The sequence below is a fragment of the Leuciscus leuciscus genome (assembly GCF_965113295.1).
Source record: "Leuciscus leuciscus genome assembly, chromosome: 1".
NCBI lineage: Eukaryota > Metazoa > Chordata > Actinopteri > Cypriniformes > Leuciscidae > Leuciscus > Leuciscus leuciscus.
This window is the reverse complement of record NC_138725.1, coordinates 12,042,661-12,066,843: the sequence shown is the minus strand read 5'-3', so window position 1 is coordinate 12,066,843 and position 24,183 is coordinate 12,042,661. Positions and strand designations below refer to the sequence as shown.

General features: G+C 39.5%; 2 protein-coding genes across 3 annotated transcripts in view; one reads left to right on the top strand and one right to left on the bottom strand.

Annotated features, from left to right (window-relative positions):
* LOC309502936 (uncharacterized protein) overlaps positions 1–24,183 on the bottom strand; it is a 217,345-nt gene that overhangs the window by 122,935 nt on the left and 70,227 nt on the right. The gene's annotated exons all lie outside the window — the stretch shown is intronic.
* LOC309508395 (uncharacterized protein) lies at positions 702–7,534 on the top strand (the record flags this gene model as incomplete). The annotated part of the gene is made up of 4 exons (XM_082183012.1): positions 702–745; positions 1,574–1,735; positions 6,861–7,355; positions 7,506–7,534. Exons 2-4 carry the CDS (start codon positions 1,678–1,680, stop codon positions 7,532–7,534), a joined length of 582 nt encoding a protein of 193 aa, XP_082039138.1. The 5' UTR covers positions 702–745; positions 1,574–1,677.

Genomic DNA, 24,183 nt, shown 5'->3' with positions numbered 1-24,183 from the left:
CAAATGTGTGTAACGAAAGCTACTTATTTTCTGAGTTAAAATATTTAAAGTTTATAGTGTAACTATTGTTTAACGTATTTTATACTTAATCTTATACTCAAGTTATGTATAATACTTAAAAATACCCAGATGAAAATGAACCATGCTTTTACTATAGTAAAAGTGTAGTAACCATGTTGGACTGATAAAGTTAACATTTGTACAGCCACAGTATTACTACAAATAAGTCAGACAGAAACATCAAAAGAAATACATAAAAAAGACACTTGTTGCATGACACTAGAGCCTTTTTATTTATTGTTTTGTAGCCTGCAATGAGGCGCTCGGTATCTTCATCAGACCCTACAAGATAAACCAGGTACTTTTTTGGCACAACATAAACCCATTAATATTACGAGACAATTCAATATAGCTTTAATTAGGGTTAAACATTTGAATTCTTACACTTAAAAACTGAGGGCGCATCTCCGCTGCTGCATCCGACTGCCGTGTCTACATCACGCAAAGCTCCTCCCTCCTGCACGCAATGGGTTGTGGGCAATATCAGCCGTAAGAGTGTGCATTGATCTGCACTTCGAATTCTAACCGGAAATAGTAGACCATCCGGGTATCTTTGGAATACTCATTTCAACATACTACGATTTGGGACGTACTAAATCTAGTTTCGCATACTATTTAGGACGGATAGTATGCGAATTGGGACGCAGTTTCCCTCATTGAGAGTTTCAGCGTCGAGTCTTCTGAGGTGAGGAGAGCAGTTCACGGTATTTCTCATATTTACACAACCATCACACACACTTTATACAGTTTGATTAAGCGACAGGCTCATTTCTGTATTGTTTTCATCGATCACAGCGATACTTGTGCGTCTTTTCTGGCGTCTTCCTTCTGAAATAAACATTTAGTGCAGCAGCAGCGAGCATGAGGAGAATATGTTGAGTTCATTCAGACCTGAGCGATGTTGTGTTCGTTTGTGTGATTGTCTCGATGTTTGGAGTGAGAACTGTTACTGAATGTCAAGTTAAGAGGTAAAGTTTGAGATCTGTGAGGGGAATTGATGGGAAATGATCTCAAGTGTTATACTGATAAGCTACTTTACGTTGAGCCTATAATGAGCAACGTCAGACATTTAAATCAACTCTTAAATGTTAATATTATAAATAAATAAATAGCGTTTTACTCTTGGAACAATATTGCTTTGTGATGCTATTTATTTTTAAACGTTTTATGATCATTATAAGTTTCAGCGCACATAAAATGTAATATTTTAATGATTTAAGTACTTCGGGATTGTCACAAAATCTAACTATATTTAGATTCAAATGTACAAATTATATTATGCTTCTGTAATTATTTATCTGTAGAGCAGTTTTACAGGCTTTTGTCATGTATCCTGACTCAAATAATGTGTTTCTAACAGCAAACACTCAGAATAAAGTGAGATGATCTGCTGATGATCCTGAATGGCTTGTTGAATGAGTGTTGATAGTCTGAGGCTCATCAATATTAACAGATCTGCTGAAAACACTCTTTATTTCATGACAATAGTTCCTGTTTTCACCTCATTTATTAGATCTCCTAAAATCCGTCATCAGTGAAGCTCCTCCCACTGCAATTCTCCAATAAATGCTGGAAAACAAGTGAAGACTTGAGTTTATTAAAGAGGACAGTGAGAACATGAGTGATCCAGAACCCTGCAGAATGAAACACACTGAAGATCCTGAAGAACAAAGAGGTTGGTGTTTATTCTTCATTCATTCATGATGCTGAAACATTCAAGCACTTCATCACATTTAGATAAACAGTTCAACTATGAAACGGTACAGAATGTTCTGGGTTTTTCTTCAACAAATGGTCAGTAAAGGGAGGTTTGAGACATTTTTATATTGATTGTCAACATCAGATCAGGCTAAATACTACTTTAACTGTTTTATTTTACATTTATTTTATATCTGGTTCCCAATTTGCAACAATGTTACCAGAATTTTAGTCATTTTCAATATAGTTTACTAAATTGTTTTTTGTTTTTTTTAGGAATAATCCGTAAACACTAAGTTACTGATGAAGTTGTATTTGTCAAATATCATACAAGTTATTCATAATTATAGAGATTCTTCTTCTTATAATAACCTTGGTAACAGGGTTGATGAATGTGATTAACGTAGCGGTGTGCGATATTGACAAAAAATTTTTATCTCAATATTTTTGGGGATTTTGCCGATAACGATAATCAGATTTGTAAAATATTGCACTCAGGAAAAAAATATGTATGTAAACTAGGGCTGCATCTAACGATTATTATTGTTGTCGATTAATCTATCTGATTTACTTAATTAACTCGTCCATTAACTTGTTGAAAATGCACTTGTGTTTCTCTGTTAAAAGGTTCACATCCACTAGATTGCAGCCTAGGCTACCAGGGCTCCAGACTGCGACCAAATGGTCGCATTTTGCGACCAAAATTTGAGAGTGTGCGACTGAATTTTTCATCCAGTCGCACATGTGCGACCAGTAAATTTGTTTTGTTTTTACACGTTAAACGGAAGGTGCGCGTCAGTGAATCCGGAATGTGTGGCAGGCCAATGAGTGTGAGAAGAATTGGGAATGGCCACTGTAACTGGCTAATGTGTGGAGGGGGAGGGTCCTAGAGATAATCGAGCGCGCGTAAACGTCCGTGGGAAGGAGACGGAGACAAATATCAATGTCACAGACACAGCCGGATGATGATTCAGAATCAGAGGTTTGTGAGGTGATAAAGGCCCGAACCCACCATTTTCGGGAAGACTGGCTGCGAGAATTCAGCTGGTTGAGGTACTGTAAGGAGACGAACTTAATGAACTGCGAATGTTGCAGTCGCTATCCCAGAACTGCGGGGAAAATGAAGTTTGCAGACGGTGCAGGCACTTCGCAGTTTAAACACAATATGCTAGTTAGACACATTCTCAGCCTCAAGCATAGAGTATGCCGTGACATGTTAATAAATCAAAACAAAATGAAAGCGGAAAAAAACTGCGCTACTCATTTCTGCGTCACGGACCGTTTAATAGTTCGAACCAATAATAGACAGCGCAGAGCTTCTCTCGCCAGTCGCGGGCGGATCTCGATCACGCAACACCGTCACATCGTGGACATCCAGTGAAGAAATCCATTGAGTTCGCGACAGAATTAATAACATCGTTGCGAGATCCAGTGAGAAACATTCAGATTCAACGCAGAATTCTCTGTTATAAACCATATCAGATCAAACAGCGCTAACGTGGAAACCAGGAGAAACATGTGCCATGAACGAACAAGTTATAGAAGGCTTTAGGTCCACAGATCAGCAACATTCACCATGGATTTAATGTAGTAACACTAACTGTAACGGTATACTGTGGTTATAACAGTAGCCTACACATGTAATTTAAATGTTATTTTTAATGTGTTGACCAAAACATTTTTTGTTCAACCTTTAAAGATTGTCTCTATTTATAAAACTAAAAGTTTCAAGAAGTAGTAAAACTCACACTTATTTAAAAAAATAAATAAAATTAAATTACCATTGTAAACATAGCTGCTGAGGGCGCTTATTGGCTATTTTCAATCCCTAATATCTATTTTGTCACTCATTTTGCTATTGAATTAATATTAAGACATTATGAATGATAATAGTTCAAGTTAATTTTATCTACACCTCAAATTAAGCTCAGTGCTTTGTCATCCCACAGTGCTACCAGATACTTTCTGTAGAACTTAGTGCCGCTGCCCTCAAATGTTAGTCTGGAGCCCTGTGAACTTAAAATAAAACTGCACATTGTAATTTCTGTACGTTAAGTCTATTTATTATCAAAGCATTTGTCAGTAATACAGTTATTTTTGGGGGAAATGTGAATAATTGCATTGCAAGGTGATTTAAGATGTGCCCCTAAATTTTCTGCTTGCGCTCCTAAAATTTTAAGTCAGGGGCTACAGCGCTCCTAATAAAAAAAGTTAGTCTGGAGCCCTGGCTACTGTTAATGTAAATATAATGTTAGTCGTTTGTTTTTAAAGTCTACATTAGAGACCTGCGAGGGACGGATTTCTCCCTTAATAATTCCTAAAAAACTGACATCTCAGTTCATCTCGATCTCACAAATCTCTGTTATTATCAATGGACCTGGCTGCACAATGAATCTTTCATAATATCTACACTTTGTTTGCTATAATCAGATGATTTGCCAGTATGCAGAATTCAGCACTGAACAAAAAGTCAATTTTGAGCGGTGAGGGGATTCTATCTTAAATGCATCTGATTGGTGTTCAATAAATCAACACATGTCTGTGATTGGTTACATTGTTCAACGCTGCAAACATGTTATAAATAGAAACTCTGGCCTGTAAATCGTTTCTTTTTTGTTTTAGTTGTTCTTGTTGCTTTTGTGCAACATATGAATGATAATTTATTCGTTTTTAGATGTTTAATTTATAGATAAATCTATTTTGCGGGAGTCCCACGAATCAATTTTAAATAAGTTTCTATTTGGACATATATTAAATTTATTTTATTTTTTTATTTATTTTTTTGTGATGCAAAGATACATTTTAGCATAACTATTATTATTATTATTATCAATGTTGAAATCAGTTGTGGTGCTTTATTTTTTGGGAAACTGTGATAGTTTTTTAAAGAATTCTTTGAACTGAAAGTTCATATTCATATAGATTTTTTAAATAGATTTTTTTTAAACAATGTTAAAGTTTTACTGTCAATTTTTATCAATTTAATGTTTCCTTGCTGTATGAAAGTATTAATTTGTTTTGAAAAACTACTGACCCCAAACTTTTGAATGGAAGTTTGTTTCATGACTACATTTACACTACATTTATTAATTTAGCCTACACTTTATTGACTTAGAAATTAAAAAAATGGTGCAATTTATGTTATATGAATAAATATAATATGTTTCAATATGTGTAGGCTATGTCACGATATGTATCGTCAGGTTCTTATTCCTCAAATTAAAACCCAGTGATGTCCGCAGATCTTATGGTAACAAAATAAAAACGAAACTTAAGATTATTCCCTGTATCATAAAATAGAAAAACAACAACATTTATTTTGTGTTACATGATCCTAATGGTGTTGCCTACTGTACCTCTATGAACAGTGCTGATTCAGGTTAAGTAGCCTATACACTGTGACAAGAGCCAAAAATAAATAAATAAATAATAATAATAATAATGATGATGATGATGCATGCAAAACAGAGAGAAAAGACTACCATAATATAATAATTATTCATGGTTTGCTACAATTACATGATTTCTGGTGTGATAGCCTATATTGGGAATTTTGACCGTGATCCCATGCAATTAGCACAACATTAGAACTGCATCCCATGCAATTAGGCCCACTATACTATATTCCTATAACCATTTGCGTTCGTGATTTTCACCGCTAATCCACTTAAATTATAACATTAATCGTGTAGGTCAATCACAATCCCTCACGGAATTTCCCCATCTCTGGTGACGCAGCGATCTGATATCTCATTGTTTGGGGTTACCATGGCTTCTCAGAACGTTGGAGTATCGGTGAGCCTATCAGGGATGAGTTCCCTAATGAATATTCATGAGTCTTCCCCTACCACCCTGCAAAAAAAAAATAGCCATCAGATCTATTTCCGCGCCGCACTCTGTTGCGTTGGGTCCCGCGGGAGTGCAGGTCTCTAGTCTACATGTGCATACACAACTTTTAAAAACTGGCAAATGCACTGACAGCTTCGTTGACAGATTTAAGTTGAAGTTATAAATTAAAGTCCATTTGCCGAATGGGGCATAGTTTGCATAGTAAACAAAGCACCTTTCTGTTCGGCCGTAGTTTAAAGTATTCCCATACTTTGGATGATCCTGGTCTGTCGATTTAAAGACTAAAAGGTAAAATAGCCTTTATAATATAAAAGTCACTAGAACAGAGGAAACAGGCTTTCAGCAGCTTGAACATTTTTTGCCATTAACTGCGTTTCTTTGGATCTACATGCGTTTCAAGGTGTGTGATAAAAACACCAGCCTGTCCACAGCATCTGGCTTGAGAGCTGCACGGTGACATGTTACAAGTCAAGTCATCCTCATTTATATAGCGCTTTTAACAATGTAGATTGTTTCAAAGCAGCTTTACAGAGATAAACGTATAATTTAAGGTAACAGAGATTGTTTTGGCTTTATAGCGGTTCTTTAATAAAGTTATTTTCCAGCTAAAGTTAGTTTTGATTGATTCGCTTCCGTCGCACCGATCATTTGTTATTAAATTAGGGGCCGCTAAGACGATTCTCTCTACACAAAACTTTAAACGCGAACCTGTGAGAAACGCTGATGGCGTTCACATGCGCATTAAGAATTGGTTCTATAGTTATGTGCGTTTGAATATATGTGCGCAGGGTTGTAATTCCCTACAGACCAAGCCTAAACAAAGTACTGGTCTTTCCTTTATTTTTTCCTTTATTTTATTTTGTCACTTCGGGGTAGGTACGCGAAACGCATTTTCCCAACAACGCTTTATCTGTAGAGTGGTAAAGGGATCCTCCATAGGGAGAGACTAGTTGGCACTTCAGCACTGCGTTGACATCGGGTCCTATCAAAACCATTCAAATTGCTCCTAAAAAAAGACAACATGCGCTTTTCGGCAATATATGGCTTTATTGTGGTTATTGTCATGCTTTCCGTCAGTAAATGACAGCTGCTTTCTGGCAGAGCGGGAAGGAAGGATTTGCACAGAGAGATACAAAGCGCGACCGGTTTGATGGTTTCTGATTGCATAAAATAATAAAAGAAACAAACAAGTTCATGGCGAATGAAGTGGTAATGAATGAAATGAAATTTAATATTTTTTTCTTTCATGTCAGATCTGATGGAAGAGAGAGAGGAGAGTGAAGAACTGAGTGAAGTGAAAGAGGAGAGTGAAGAACTGAGTGAAGTGAAGGAGGAGAGTGAAGAACTGAGTGAAGTGAAGGAGGAGAGTGAAGAACTGAGTGAAGTGAAGGAGGAGAGAGAAGAACTGAGTGTAGTGAAGGAGGAGAGTGAAGAACTGAGTGAAGTGGAGGAGGAACATCATGTCAAACCTGGAGAAAAACCCTTGAGTCGCTCAAAGACTAAAAATACATTTTTAAAGAAAAGAAGAGCCAAGAAATCTTTCACCTGCACTCAGTGTGGAAACAGTTTATCAGGCAAAGCAAGTCTTCAGATTCACATGAGAATTCATACTGGAGAGAAGCCGTTCTCATGTGATCAGTGTGGAAAGAGTTTCACAACCAAACAAGGTCTTGAGCGTCACATGAGGATCCACACCGGAGAGAAGCCGTTCACATGTGATCACTGTGGAAAGAGATTCTTATGCAAAAGTAAACTTAAGGATCACATAAGGATCCACACCAGAGAGAAGCCGTTCTCATGTGATCAATGCGGCAAAACATTTATTTGGGCATCAGAGCTGAAGACACACCTGACAGTTCATACGAAGGAGAAGCCGCATTCATGTTCTGTGTGGAAAGAGTTTTTCACTGCTGAAATATTTACATGAGAAAAGACATACTGGTGTGAGAGAGTACATGTGCTTTGAGTGTGAGAAGACTTTTATTACAGCGGACAAGTTAAAACGGCACCAGAGAATTCACACTGGAGAGAAACCTTACAAGTGTTCACACTGTGACAAGAGATTCAGTCACTCATCAAATCTGAAAACCCATGAGAGGATCCACACTGGAGAAGAAGCCGCATGTATGCCATCAATGTGAAAACAATTTCACATTCAAACATTCTCTTGATGTTCACATGATGATCCACACTGGAGAGAAGCCGTTCTCATGTGATCAATGCGGGAAGAGTTTCAGTCGATCTTCATCCCTTAAGAAACACATGAAAATCCACACTGGAGAGAAGCCGTTCACATGTGATCAGTGTGGGAAGAGTTTCACACAATCATCAAGCCTTGAGATTCACATGAGGATCCACACCGGAGAGAAGCCGTTCACATGTCATCAATGCGGCAAAACATTTCTCTGTGCATCACACCTGAAGAAACACCTGACAGTTCATACAAAGGAGAAGCCGCATTCATGTTCTGTGTGTGGAAAGAGTTTTTCTCAGCGGCAATCTTTACATAAACATCAGAAAACTCACACTGGTGTGAGAGAGTACATGTGCTTTGAGTGTGAGAAGACTTTTATTACAGCGGACAAGTTAAAACGGCACCAGAGAATTCACACTGGAGAGAAACCTTACAAGTGTTCACACTGTGACAAGAGATTCAGTCGATCATCATCTCTGAAAACACATGAGAGGATCCACAGCGAAGAGAAGCCGCACACGTGCGATCAGTGTGTAAAGAGTTTCTCTTTTAAAAGTAACCTGAAGCGACACATGAAGATCCATGCAGTGGAGAAACCACATCACCTCAGTCTGAGATCACTGTAGCTCATCTTTATGTGCGGAGAAACATGTTTTTTCTAAGTTAGTTTCCCAACAGCCACGGTGAGCGACAGGACATTTTCACATTGACACGAATGTTCGGCACCAAATTCACATGAGGTTTGTCTGTTCAGACCAATGCAAAAAATGTCAGTAAATGCAGTGTCAATCTCTGACAGTAGGTGGCGCTCATGGAAAAACGGAAAAACAACAGCGCTGCGCAACTTTCTGGCCGTTTCTCAATATGCGTTCTTGTCTGTACTTGTGTTCTTGTGGACTTGTGAAACGTCATCAGTCGCTGCCCAAGTACTGTCCCAATACACAAGTTTGCATTTTGGTAAGAACTGTTAAAAATCCCGGAAGTGTTCTTGACACGCCCATTTTACCGAGGATGCATCAGTTGGTAACTTGTGTGAACTTAACGGTCAGTAAATGCAGTGTCAATCTCTGACAGTAGGTGGCGACAACAGCGCTGCGCAACTTTCTGTTTCTGACTCCCGCTTGTCATGCTTGCTACAGACTGCAATTTTTGGCATTTCTATAAGATTATAAATCACACTGTACGATATGTATCTAACAAACTTGGTATGACATTTTGTAAAGTATTTTTTATTGAGCACCAGTGATACAGGGCATGTACATTTACATGAATGCAAATGGCAACAATTGTAGAAACAATGCTCACATTTTCTAATAGTAACAACTACCCCCAGTCTGCTCTAATCTTTGCAAGATTTGTGGTTTTAAGACTGGTTATCAGCCCATATATCCTTGAAATATTTTTTTTTGTAATTGACTGCGGGTTCTAACAAATTCTCTAAGCCCGAGGGTGGTGGTGTGTATGGAAAGTTAGAAAAATGATGCTGAAGGAAATGGCGGATTTGAAAGTAACGAAATAGGCTAGACTAAATCTGTGCGACAAATCATCAAAGTTTGCAAAAATTGAGTTTTTGTACAAGTCTTTAAAATAGAGAATGCCTCGCTTTTGCCAAAGAGTGAATTCAGAGTCTAGCATTGCCTGGGGGAAAAGGTGATTATTGTGTATGGGACTTAAATGAAAAAGGTTTTCACATTTAAAGTTCTGTCTAAGTTGAAACCAAATTTTAAGGGTATTTATGACTACTGGATTGTTAGTGTATTTCATAATAGGGACGGGCAAGCTGGAGGTGACCAGGGCTTTAAGAGATGTTGAGGTTATGACATTTTGGATGTAATGTAATATGTACATGGACATAAATGTAGACTGTACAGTGATTACTGTACTGTCCAAAATCCTACATTGTATACCGGGCAAGAAAGAACATCAGTATTTTCATGTCTTCAAACAGCCATTTGTATTGTTGTATTTGTTATGGGGCAGGTCACTCATGCGCGTTGAATTTGTTTTGCAGTACCCGTGACCTTAGCGTTGCAAGCGCCAACACACTACTGTTTGAGCTACAGGAGAAGATCACTGACTAGAAGATAACTACACATAAGCCACCAAAATTCACCAAAATTCATCAACTAACCATTTAGAAATGTCCTGTTGCATTCTACATGTGGTCACTTCTTGAGTCTATCCATCATTCTCTGACTGGTTTGAAAAGGCTAAAAGTTTTTGAAATTTTTAGTGTGTCTGTGTGAGGTAATGAAGAAAGCTGCGCCCCCTGTGCCTGAGTAGGGCTGTCGCGATAACCGCAATATTGTAGTACCGCGCTACTGACAAGCCGCAGAGGAATGCAAGTAACCGCAGCAACCACGATATGTGCGCGTTTTCTTTTTTTATAGGCAATACCCTTCTTGTTTTGAACTTCGTGCATGTGTAATGAATGTTAAATAAGTTAATAAGGATAACGAGACTGTTTTTATCATGGTGATTTGTACAGAGGCTTTGTGGATTTGCACTTAAGCGCGTGCGATTACCTGCATCTGTCTTAGAGATCAAGTCATATAGATTTGTGAAAAGGTTGCTGTGTCCAAGGAAAGCAAAATAAGTCGTGTCATCCTTTTAATATTTAAAAGAGTCATAACCTGTAATTTTCACTTTTCCACGAGAATCAATGTATGTTATGATTGCCTAACGATTATACACTGGCCGGGAAGCCGATATTTAAAAGTGAAGCGTTTGTTTACCCCAGGGTTCGTAAACCAGCGCGCGTGCACGCGCACTCAAATACGAGATTTTAATTTCAGCCCCGACTTGACGTCATGACGGGGGAGGATATACCATATATGGACACCGCAGACCTATGCTGCAGGAAGGCCGCCCTGCCCCTCTCCCCCTCATATTCAGTTCAGTCGAGAAAGATGCAGAAATATAGTGCACACGTGAGTTGCTCTGTTGTTGACTGCCAGAATCAACATGTAAATGTGTTTTCTCTCCCAAGAACGGACCAAGCTATCAGGGACCAGTGGATTAAATTCATTTTTAATGACGCGGTTCCTACAACCCTTCCCACTGGCTTAACGTTATGTGTCTGTGCTAACTAAACATTTTATGCCGGAATCCTTCACAAATTTGGGGCAATATCAGGCGAAGTTGGCATCGAAGCTCGGGAAAAAGGGGCCATTCCAACAATCAGAGACTTGCCTGCAATTGAAACGGTAAGAATGTGTTTTTAATGCTCTACTGTGTGTAACAAACAGCAGCTAACTGCTAATGCGGCTATTGTATGCTAGCGGGAGTATTAGCTTCGAGGTAAACATGGGGAATGGCTGCTAACGTTACTTTGCAAACAACAAATGACTGAGATCATCATGAATTCGGCTATTGTATATTGATTGCCTAACGCTTATACACTGGCCGGGAAGCCGGTCGCGGCCAGGTCGGGTTCATTCACAACTTGCGCCATGATATCATTTTGGAATGATATGCTAAAGCGTTACCTGCGGTGTCAACCCCCCTCCTTCCTGCCACCAATCAACGCGCCCCTCATTTGCATTATTAAAATGACTGTCCACGACAGCCAAAATATCGCATCAGATCTCGCAAGACAATAATGCCTTCAGAAATAAGGGTCAGGAGCTCTGTGTTTATTTTTTTTTCCACTTTTCTTTTTTAGAAGGGCCTGAAAGACTATAATAGAGCGTGGGTATCCAAGGTAATACTAGGTTATGACTCCTTTAAGGGCATTTACCATGAATGGCATCAGTGAAAGCACTGGTCAGCATCCACAGCTCGAGACAGCCGTGGGAAACAAAAATCAGAGAGTCACACATTGAATCGCATCAGCTTCAGCGTACCCATGCGACGCATTGCTGGTCAGCTGAGCCTTGAAAAGTGGAGCTCAAAGTTAAAAATTATTAACACCTTATTTCATAACTATCTTTTAATGAATCAGCGTTTTTGAACGTGCTCGTTGAATGAACAGTTATAATGACTCATTGAAAGACAGTCTTTTCCCATTGTAACTCTGCGCTGATCGACAGCCTTTCAATGCACAGATAGATGCTGTTTAGTTTCGGTTACATTGGTTACTGAAAATATACTCGTTTTTGTGCATGGATAAATAAATAAAAATGGCGATAAAACCGCATATCGCGCTATTGAGCCACTCAAAATTACTGCAAGGGAAAATCCTTCACCGCGACAGCCCTATGCCTGAGCAGCAGCTCATTTACATTTAAAGGGACACACACAAAAACGTTTTTGCTCACCATTAAAAAGTGACAATTTTAACATGCCTTGGTTGCACTGGTGCGCCTAACTTTTTTATTTAGGAGCACCAGCACAAAATGTAGGTGCACCCAATTTTTTCCTTAGCTCGTGTCGCCTTTAACACCACGATTTCAAGGTTACCTTTTTATCACACTCCATATACATTCATATATATTATGTAAATGATTTCAAACAAGAATAAGGTGAAGGTAAATACTTTTTTTAATTTGAAGCACAATTATACTGTATATAAAAATCTTTGTTTAAGTAGAGTGCTGTTCATTTTTACATTGTTCAAGTTAGAGCTGGGTATTGGCACAAATGTCACAATTCGATTCAATTTTGATTCACAAGCTTGCGATTCGATTTGATTCGATTCATTGATTATTTGGGATATCAGGTACAATACATGGCAAAATTTCTCAAGGAAAACAAATCAACTAATGCTGTAAACTATGGGAGTCAGTTGTAGCCAACTAGGCTTCATTAGCCTACTATATTGAAAGTAAAAATGAACTGATTAGTATATTTTTCTAGACTAACAAGTTTATGGTCATTGGGTATGGTTTTTCTGAGGTAAATGTGACGTTACATAACATTGTTTACATGTGCTTTACTGACGTCTTTCCACGGTTGAAACAGTGATTGAGCGATTGCATGTAACATGATATGGATAAGTTCGATAAGTTGTACTCTATCTTTAACACACTTTCGATGTTCATTCATGTATACTTCGCGCTGTACCTAGTATTATTAATGCGGAAGAGAAGATCATGTGCTTCTCTTGAACTGCGCCAGATCGATCTCACGCCACAGCGCCAAAATGCTATTTATGTTATTGAATTTCGTAAGAAAATGGACGTAATTTTAAATCTGAGACTTTGTTTCATATCAATAGTAACAAAGCACAAAGATTATTGCGATTTATTGGATGGGATTCGCGCTACAATGTTCCATTCATTCATCAACTGAAAACAGCATAGCCTATCGGTTCCAAGGACAGAGGGCTAGGTAGTTCAGGAAGAGGAACAGTTCATCTATTGCCTGTAAGGACTGATAGATCACAACACAATTATATGTGTAATTGTCAATACTGGTAGTAGGTGTACAGTACAGTTACAACAACAGACATCTGATGGTGTGGAATTTATTTCCAAACTTTCTGCCTTTACTCTGCATTCAATTCTAAAAGTGCTAGTGTTGGTCATAAGGTGACCATCCTTGCTTCAGGAAGTAAAAGTCCAACCATGTATATGTATATTGTAATATCCAAATATATTGTAATAACTAGCAGTTATTCAGTACAATGTGGGGACTAACCGGAGCTAAGCTATGCTAATGTACTTTTTATAGGCTAATTGCTATCACGACATGCGAGCACACGTGTCCCATACACCGCACGACCAGGAGACTCTGCGAGTTGCATAGAACAAACCAGCAGGGGGCAGGGCAGTACTGTGTTCTTTCTCCTTTTTATTACAAACACAGAATAAGAACAACACAGGCAAGGCCCCATCCCCATGTCCCTCCCTCACACATCTCTCTCCATGACGGTGAGAGACACATTTTTATATAAGGCAGTAAATGAACCAAGAACACCCAAACTAACTTGAACATAAACACACATAACTTTACTAACACAAAAACCCAACCATCTTGCTTAATGCTCTTCTCCACCCCCAATCGCAGGCACACTTCACTGAACAATCGGCTCTCAAAGTCTGCCCCTGGTCACTATGAAGTTCGTTCGGCACCCCGAATCGGATGAACATCTCATCCACATCCAATTTAAAAAATCTTATTTCATCACCGGTCTCGAACCCAGGTCCCCCTGTTCCTATTCAACCTGAACTAACCACTATACTACCAGACTACCTCAACCAACTCTATTTAAAAAAAAAAAAAAAAAAAAAAAGTAAAAAATAATAATAATAATAATAATAAAAATGATTTACTCACTCCTGTGAGGGGTAAGTTTTAGGTATGTTAAAGAATATATCCCTAGCCCCCTGTAATGGGTAGGTTTTAGTGCGTGTGCAGTTATAGGGATAGTCCCATAATATCCCAATTAAGTACCCCTCCTGTGAGGGGTAGGTTTTAGGTATGTTAAAGAATATAGCCCTAGTCCCCTGTAAGGGGTAGGTTTTAGTGCGTGCGCAGTTATAGGGATAGTCCCATAATATCCTAACTAAATCACCCTCCTGTGAGGGGTAGGTCTTAGGTATGCTAAAGAATACAGCCCCAGTCCCCTATAAGGGGTAGGTTTTAGTGTCTGTACAGTTATAGGGATAGTCCCATAATATCCCAATTAAATCACCCTCCTGTGAGGGGTAGCCCTGGATCTTGTGAAAGAAAAAAACAAAACACTTCATATTACTCTATCACAATTTATTTAGAATCTTATGTTTAAGCCTTTGGGGAACCAGGTATCCAACTTATGGATCCAGTACCTTTCCCTCTTCAACCTATCCCTCTTGTTCCAGTCTGGGTTGTGCTCCAATCCGCAAATTTTCATGTTCCCAATCCCATGCCTCTGGAAGTGTGGCACCACGTGTCCCTTCCTCTGTGTACCTTTTTTCACTGTATGTCTATGACCCCACATCCTGGTAAGTATTGAATTCCCAGTTTCCCTAATGTATCTCTTACCACACAAGACACATTTAATCAGGTAGACGCAGTTCTTCTGGTTAAGGGGGATGGTCCGAGGATATATACTCCCCTGTGTTTTACCCTCAATAATGTCCCACCTGCTTTCGTTGGGGCTTTTTGGTTGGCTGGACGTAATCTACTGTGGACCAGTAAATCCTGCAGATTTTTACCTTTTTTAAAGGCAGCCACCATCCTGAACCGTGTACCAAGCGTCTTGTCTTGAGACAGCCTCTCGTAATTCCTTTTTATACCCATAGCTAAACTTTTGTCTGTACCTGAAAAGGTCAATACAAAAGGAAGCACTTTTTTGTGCGGGACCAATGTCCTCCTTTTTCCTTTACCTCTCTCATCCTTCACTGCTACCCTTAAGAAGTGCCGGGAGTACCCCCTCCCTCTCAGGGCCTTCATCAGAATGTTAACAGCCTCCGCTCTGTCTTCCTCCCGGGTGCAGATCCTCCTAAACCTCAACAGTTGAGCTTTAATGAATTGAACATGTGTGTAGCATGGTGACTCCTCCGATGGAGCAGGGCGTGTCTGTCCGTTGGTTTAAAGAAAACCTTAGTGTCCAGTCTCCCGGTCCTTGAAAAGTCTGGACCTTTGTACACCGTGGTATCCAGAAAGTTAATCCCTTCCGATTCCAGTTCCCACTTAACCCGAATGGATGGGTGATGAGTATTTAATGTTCCAACAAATTCCAACCAGTCCTCTTCTGTATCTTCGCAAACTCCCCAAATGTCATCTTAGTACCGGCAATATTGTGTTGGCCGAGATTTGCACCTTGGGAGCACAGATTCCTCCCAATCCTCCATATAAAGATTAGCATAGGCCGGCGCGAACCTTTTGACCATCGCTGTACCCTTAATTTGAAGAAAATAGCGTCCATTAAAGCCAAAGTCATTCTTAGTCAAACTTAACTCCAAAAGCTTTAGAATGCTGTCATCCGGTCTGCCTTCCTCTGGGTACCGTTGTAGACATTTCTCCACTGCGTCCAATCCCCTCTTCGTTTCAATATTCGTGTACAAGCTTTCCACATCCATTGAAAAGAGCCTGGCATTAGGTGTAAATTTCATCCCCCGGACCTTTTCAAGGAATTGGTACGTGTCCCGAATATAACTCGTATGTTTGATCGAGAGTGGATTTAGATAATACGTAATCCATTCTGCCACCCCATAGCTTTCACTCCCGCAATCCGACACTATTGGTCTCCCTGGTTAGGTTAGGGTTAGGGAAAGAACTATCTGGTGTAGTTGCAGTAGACTGAAACCTCATCCAAAACATTAACCTCCAAAGGGTCAAAATGTTATAATTTGTAATGTTACAAAAGCCTCAACTGAAGAGTAAGAACGCTTGGAAAATGTTAAGTATTTTAGTTGAACTGGCTTAGTTAGTCACTGTTATTGTTATACCACTCAAGCAAAACAGGAATGGTTTCAAACCATCAGTCGAGAATTGAGGTGCAGTGTCCTTCTAATAAGAGCAGGCAATAACAAAATGTATAGGCAACTAAATTTGTTCTCTTAACTAAACTGAAGCAGAACCTGTTAATTCGACACAAGAGAAGTTTCTCAAAATGACTGTCGGAAAGATGGTTGCATTTTGGCAGGAAAATGTCCTTTCCAACACTAAACAACCGCTCACATGCGGCACTGGCAGGGATACCAGTATTGCACTTAATGAAGACTCTCTTCATTTTTGATAGATGCTGGAAAGCACTATCAGGTGTGTTTGCTGTAGACTGTAGATAAATGTTCAATTCATCCAAAACATTCTCCTGGTTTCTGGAGAAGTAGTCTGTGATCGCATCGCTTTCATTTTCTGGCTTCCTTGAAACAATTGTCTCTGCAACATGTGGACTGTGTGCTGCTGAAAGCTCCTGTTTTAGTCTTCAAGATGATGTCATCTTTTTGTTCATTTGGTATGTAAGACATACGAAACATAGGATGTGAAGCCATTGCCATGAGATACTTTTTACCGGAAAGGTAACTGAACCTTCTGTTCACACCACTGATGATGGCATTAACTAATGGCCCACAATATTGGAGGTTTTCTTGCTTGAGTGACTGCAACTTCTCAACAACAATGTTGATTGTGGGGACCAAGACTCCGAGGTATGCCATTTTGTCCGACTGGAGAACATCTAGGGCCTTGGACACTGGTGCCATCACCTGTGAAATTACACATAAAACATGGCTGTATGCATGAGTGCAAACATACATGATGAAAATCACAGGATGCATAAGTCATGTTGATTATTATATTCTTAAGAGTTATTAATAGGTAATTAACTTTAAAATAATTTACTAAAGAATTAGGCTACTAAAGTCATTGGTTTTAATAAAATTTGTATTTAACGTACAGTATATACCAAACATATTTTTATTTTACAAATATGGGATTCTATGAAACACTAAAAATATTTACATAAAATGATTGATTCAATACATCTTAGACAGTTCAAACTCACCATGACATATTCTTTAAAGAATGTAATCTCTGATGGCTTCAGTTGTGGAATGTCCATTTTCTCACAAACATCATGGAGCTCCTGAGGTTTCTCTTCAATGCAAGTTTTCATACGATCCATTGCATTATATGTAGAGTTCCAACGTGTTACATTAGGCACAACCAGCATGCATCCAAGTCTGTCTTTAATGTTGTCAGAAGCTTGGGTGCTTCTACTCTGCTTATTCCAAAGGCTTTGACATTTGGTGAAAGCTGCCCTTGAAATCTTTTTTTTAAATGAAGAATCTTCCACAGCTGCCTCAGCATCTTTGGTTGCAACCAAGTGGAGAGAATGGCAGGCACAGCGTTGATGGGCTGGCAAGTGGTAGTCATCCTTTTTGGTCTCTTGTAGAAATGCTGCAACATCAGTGAACTCAACATCTGCCTCTTCATCATTTTCTTCATCATCTTCAGTCACTTTTTCTTCAGCTGTGAACACACTAAATGCTTTTACAAAATTTGAACCGTTGTCTGTAGTGGTTAACACAACTTTGTTTTGAATGCTGAATTCCATGTGGAAACTTTCAAGCATCTCTGCCAGAGAGTCATAAGTGTGCCTTCCCTTGATCCTTCGGCAAGCTAAAGCCCCGGAAGATATGGTAAGTGTGTCTGAATCTATCCAATGGACAGTGACTCCCAGGTAGCTCTTGTGATTTGTAGACCATGCATCTGTGGTTGTTGCTACAAATTCCTGCTCAGACAAAACTTTACACATATCTGCCTTCATGGAAATGTATTGATCCTCTAGCATACTGACTAATGTCTTTCTAGACATCACATGCCTTGAAGGCAGTACCTGCTTGAATAATTCTTTAAATTCTGCCCTTTCAACAATACTGAGGGGATGAACAAAATTCAGAACCAGCTTGTTGAATTTTACCTGGGAAACTGGTGCCACCTCCCTCATGAAATACTGAATTGGTCTTGATGAGCTTGAGGAACTCTGTTCTTGAATGGAGGGTGTCGTTTTCTTTTTACTGAATTGTTGCTGCATTCTCAGTAACTCATTCAGTTTAGTTGGATGCAGTTTCTGATAGGCATAGGATAAAAAAATAAAATAAAAAAAATTAGAAAGAAAAACACATTTTAAATGCCATACTTTTAAATTATTATTATGCAAGACAGAAATATATAAGCCTACTAATAATACAACTGTGCAACAACATAAAGGAATGTTTCCTTTTTATATTAATTTTCATTTTACACTAAGGTAGCTAAATGATAACACTTGTCTTAATTTCTCCACTTGAAAGGATTAAACACTTGAGCTTTTATTTCGGCGGAAAACTGTGACGAGACCTTTACGTTTCTATAACATTAAAAACGCTTTTATATTACAAATCGAGTGAAATGCTGTAATTATCTGGCTGCCCACACACATGTTGGAAGTTATGTGAACGTTAAACAGCATAACTGGTATTTGAAAAATGCACATTAAACTCGCTCACATGCAGTGATGGAGCTCGCAGAATTTACTGTGAAAGAAGAACGTGAATCACAAGCTGCTTGTGAGCACAGTTCGGTTCGCTCTGAAACCAGTCACAACAAATCTATACAGCAATTTAATTAGATCAAAGCCTTTGTCGTGCGATAAACAAACTAAGATTAAATTTTTTGTTCAACTGACAAACACGATGGTGCAAACGTTAGTGGTCTTTTATGTTCATTACCAAACTGGCGGACAGATCATGGCGGGTCATTGTAATTAAATCAGAAATATAAATTTGATGTAACATAGAGAGCAATAAAGTGGCCATTACTCACCTGTATGTGCGTCCTTAAATTTGTGCTTGAGGTCTTCGACGTAGACAGCGTTTTAAACTTTGGTTTGCAAAGATTGCATACAAAAGTGTAGGCTAACCTTTACTTGTCGTTTCTTTGAGAGACATGAACTTGGACAAATAAGGCCATGGGTAATTAATGTTAGTTGTTTCTCCATCCTCCAAATCTGCCGCCACGTCTTGCTCCATCATGGATAATATGGGTGTGTCAACCCACTTCTGTACGTCAGTGAACCGTTAGCCGCAAGATGCGTGATTAAACAACAGGTGGTGGTAATGGCAAAAAATTAGTTTGTAAGCTAACAAGAAGAAGAATAATCCTTGCATCGTACTGATTCGCGCCAGGGGGGCAGGGTTTTATATTTTTTGAAGCTTCCCCGGGTGCCGCCATTGATTAGCGGACCCCCACCTGCTGTTAGCATTCCATTGACTCCCATTCATTTTGGCGTCACTTTGACAGTGAATAACTTTACATCTTATCTATGTGAATATGTGAATAACTTTACATCTAATCTATGCTATTCTATGCTATGTAATCTATGCTATTTCTAAAGAAACACGAAAATGTATTAAAGGCACCATTGCCTTGTATCTTACGTTATGACCCTGTAGAAGCATTTTTTGTAAAAACAGGCTAACGATTGCGTCATAACCTGCGACTCTCTGTCGTACAGTAGAGAAATTACCGTATGAAAAACGCAATGTAGCTTTTGCTCGCGCTACACCGCTACTTGCTGCAAAAAGTAGTTAGCTACTGGAAAAGCTACACTGTTTAAAAAGCAACTGAGCTACTGCCAAGCTACTGAAAAATGTAGTTAAGTTAGTAGCATCGCTACTTGTAGTTAACTACTCCCCAACACTGGTTTTGTGGTTCCTGTCCTTTTACCACACCTGTAATGAGTATCTATTGTGATGAGTACTGTCAGAGTAAAACTAGGGTTACTGTGGTTAAAGCATGGTAAATGTTGTGGTGACTGTGCATTTACAGTAAGTATCACGTTAAAACTACCAATAGTGTGGTAAAAGCATGGTAAGTTTTGTGATTACTGTCTTTTTACTACACTTATCATAGTAAAACTAATGTTACTGTGGTAAAAGCATGGTAAGTGTTGTTTTTACTGTGCATCTACTACAAATACAACTTTGGAACTAATTGTGATATTTTTAATCTGATATGAATATAGGCCTATAGCACGTCACGTGACAGGCAGTGTTTAATCACCCTATTTTGAATTAGGAAGCAATGAAGCGCAAAGTCTCCGTGGAGATGGCAGATATAATGGCAGATTAATATCGATAAACAGAAAAGACATTATATCACACATTATTAGGACAGCGTATTTACCAGTGATGCGCGGGTTGATCCGAAATGAGCGGGTGCCTGCGGTCACCCGCAGTTACGAGTCATCCAAAAATATTTTTAATGATATTCGGGTCGCGGTCGGTCGGGTCGTTTGAAATAAAGATGCCAATTAAACCTTTGTAATTTATATAGTAGTATAGAGAGCATAAGCGGAGTGGAGCGGTGAGAATCTTCGCTCATCGCTCACGGAACTGTCCACCCCTCCGCTCCCCCGCTCAAAGCTACATCAGGCCGCTCCGCTCATTATCGCTCGATCAGCGCTCAACGCAGTTTGATCCGCGCTCCACTCAAATCGCCCCCCGCTCGCTCCAAAAAGGGGGAAAAAAATCTACATGTAGCCTATATCACTGTAGCTTAGACCACAGCCTTACCTCCTAAAGAACTAATGAGCAACAACAACATTTTTCAAATAGAAATGTTGTATTTCAAATGACAAACTAGGCCTATGTAAGAAGGAATATAGCCTACACAAAGTCCTGTAAAATTAAACGAATAAATGGGCCTAATAATATGAATAACAATTATATAAACAAAAATATAGCCTACATAAAAAATTTACTATTAGGCCAGAATTTTGATAAGTTAACTTTTGTGCAACGCGCACGATTACAATTTAAATGGGCTTATATCCATTGTACACACAAACTGCTGTAAAATAAAACGAATAAATGGGCCTAATAATATAAATAAAATTTATATAAACAAAAATATAAAATAAATATACATAAACGTTTTAAAAGTAGGCCTAGGCTAAAATAACTATTAGGACAACATTCTTATAACTGAACTTGTGCGCAGCGCGCAGGATTAAAATTTAAATGGGCTTGTATCAATTGTTTGCATTTTACGCTGTATTTAATTTAGGCAACACTTTAAGTTACCGTATTCAATTTGCTAACCTTTTGCTTTCTTCCCAGCGTGTTCACATATCACACTGCATGTTTTCGAGAGATGTGTCTTTTTAGATTCCAAAATTAATCTTTAGGCCTACTGACTGAAACGATGTCGTTTTCTTCTACCACATAATAGTTAGTTTTACACCTGTATGACTTCTTATTTTCCTTTTTGAAGTAGCCTACTTTTTGAACTCCATTATTGAGCCGAGTTTTGACTGAAAATAGAATCCATCTTGCAGTCATCAACAGTAGACTGAGTCAGGCTTGACTGAGCATGCTTCAGAATCTTGGTGTGCGCGGAGCGAAATTGGAGCGGGAAATAGGGCGACGCTCCATCCTTTTAAAAATGCCGCTCTGCGCTCTATCCAAGATCCGCCCGCTCGCTCCCGCTCCACTCCGCTCACATGCAATTTTCTATGAAATACATAGGCCTACACTTTATTGGCTGAATAACTGGCGCGAAGATGACGCACGAGCTCAGTCTGCAGGTAGAGATGGAGGCGGCAAGAGAAAAGGTGAAGACTGGGGAGTGGAAGCTCCGCAAATACACAAACAGAAAGAGCAAAGTTGCCGAAATAATGAAAGATAATGACCAAAGTGCTGGCTTTGTCATGTGTATTTCTTGCTATGCATTTACTAGCCTACTTTTAAAAAATGCGGGTCAGGAAGCGGGTCGGGTACAATATTTTCTTTCTTTTTTTTTGCGGTCCGAGTTGCGGGCGGGTTAGTTGAAAACGTCGGTCGGGTCCGGGTTGTTTATACATTGACCCGCGCATCACTGGTATTTACTACTTACCAACATCTGACACACGTGAACTTATGCCAAATATCGCGATGTGTTTGGAACGAGACTTCTTCAGCGCGATTTCCTACTGATAATATAATGAACATGGTATAAATAGACTGAGACTAACAGGATGATGAGACACAGGTGAATGCAATCAGTGAATGAGGTACAGGTGAATGTGATCAGTGATGATGAGTCCGGGCAGTGAGTTATGGGAAATGTAGTTTGTGAGTGATAATAGTGTGCCCTCTGGTGGCTCTCAAGGGCACTCCAGCTGGTGACCGTTACATAGCCCCCCCTTTAAGGAGGGAGGTGGAGCGGAGGCGGACCCGGGGGCGGGATGGAGGGCCAGGCCCATGCAGCGGAAGAGGATCTGAAGACTCCGGCAGGGCGGAAGGCCAGGGCGGAGCAGGCTGTGCAGGCGACCAGGGAGGAAACGACCCTTCAGGCGGCCAGGGAGGAGACGACCCTTCAGGCGGCCAGGGAGGAGACGACCCTTCAGGCGGCCAGGGAGGAGACGACCCTTCAGGCGGCCAGGGAGGTGACCATGGCACAGGAACAGACACCGGCTCAGGGACAGGAACAGACACCGGCTCAGGGACAGGAACAGACACGGGGAAAAAAAATATTGCGCACGGGAAAGACAGCTAGAAGAAACAATAAAGAGGAGAACATATTGACAAGGCTGAGGGTAGGGCATACTAGACTTAGGCCCCGTCCCATTTCTCCCCCCTTAAAACTTCCACTTGGTTTTGAGTGCCCTCGAAAGTAAAGTCCCCTCAACGAGGGAAGTGGAGTTGAAGATCTTTCCTTATGAAATGGGACACCACTACTATGTGAATACATGCACATAACTATCCCAGTTATGATCAGGATATAAGTATCCATAATAATATGCTAGAAATCTAATAAAGTAATCAAATGTAAAATAACACAGCATAGTTTATTATAGATAGATTAATTCTTATTAAATTAATTGCCTTTAGTTGTGTTATTCACATTAAAGGTGTAATCATTAGCAGGTTTATTAGACGCTGCCACTTTAAGACCGAATGCAGATCTAATAATACACATTTTCTCCCAACTATTCCACAACTAACTCCCATTTAAGACATAAACTGTGTTAAAGTGAATCTCCAAACCGGTCATTTAGCCATATTTTTGTCTGTATTTGATCGTTTAGACGCGCACATGAAACCCAAAGTATAGTTTGCTTGTCTAGTTGCAGTCCGTTTCCGAACGCGCGCGCGCCCCGCCATGGGAACAGGATCAACGTCTCTTGCGCGGATCATTGTGCTTATAATAGCTCTTTTTACAATCAAACACCTCCCGCAATTTAGAATCAGCAGACACTGCATTTTACAACAATCACTGATTGTGCTCAGTGCTGTTTGGGTTTAACGTTAGGGAGAAGTGACAGCGCGCTGTAAAGAAAAAGATGAAGCACTAGACTAGACGAACGCTAGTTTTTAATAGTTTTTTACCTCACATCTTCTTTTTATAATCCTTAGAAGCCAAAATCGAAAATAAAATTAGATGAACTAAGTTACTCAGAGCAGATTATTATTTGATGGGCATACTCTCTCGAAGCACTCGGCAGATATCATGAACATCGTCAGATAGATAGCTTCGTGAAATATTTTCTAACATTAGTGTTCAAAACTTAACAGACCATTGGATGTGCATCAAACTAACATATTCCAACATATTTAGAAATTTTAACATGCTTATTTGCGAAAATATACTTAAAATTAAATTGTTCCTTTCCAGCGGTATCCGCCATCTTTAGAAATTTTAACATGCTTATTTGCGAAAATATACTTAAAATTAAATTGTTCCTTTCCAGCGGTATCCGCCATCTTGTTTAAAAAAAATTACCGGCTTGCTGAGTCCGCAAGGTATCCTGGGTAATTTCATCTTCCACTTCGTTTTAAGCCTGCATCGGACCGCACTATGTTTTGAGGGTTGATTTTAAGGGGAGAATAGCACCCTACCCCTACACGAGAACGCGCAAAAACAAGGGTTAGGGCGGAAATCTAGGGTAAGGGGAGGTATTGGGACAGGCCCTTAATAAAACATTGCACTTAATAAATAAGCACCCTTCAGGATTATGTGAACACTGTCAAATAGAGGAATCAGTAGAT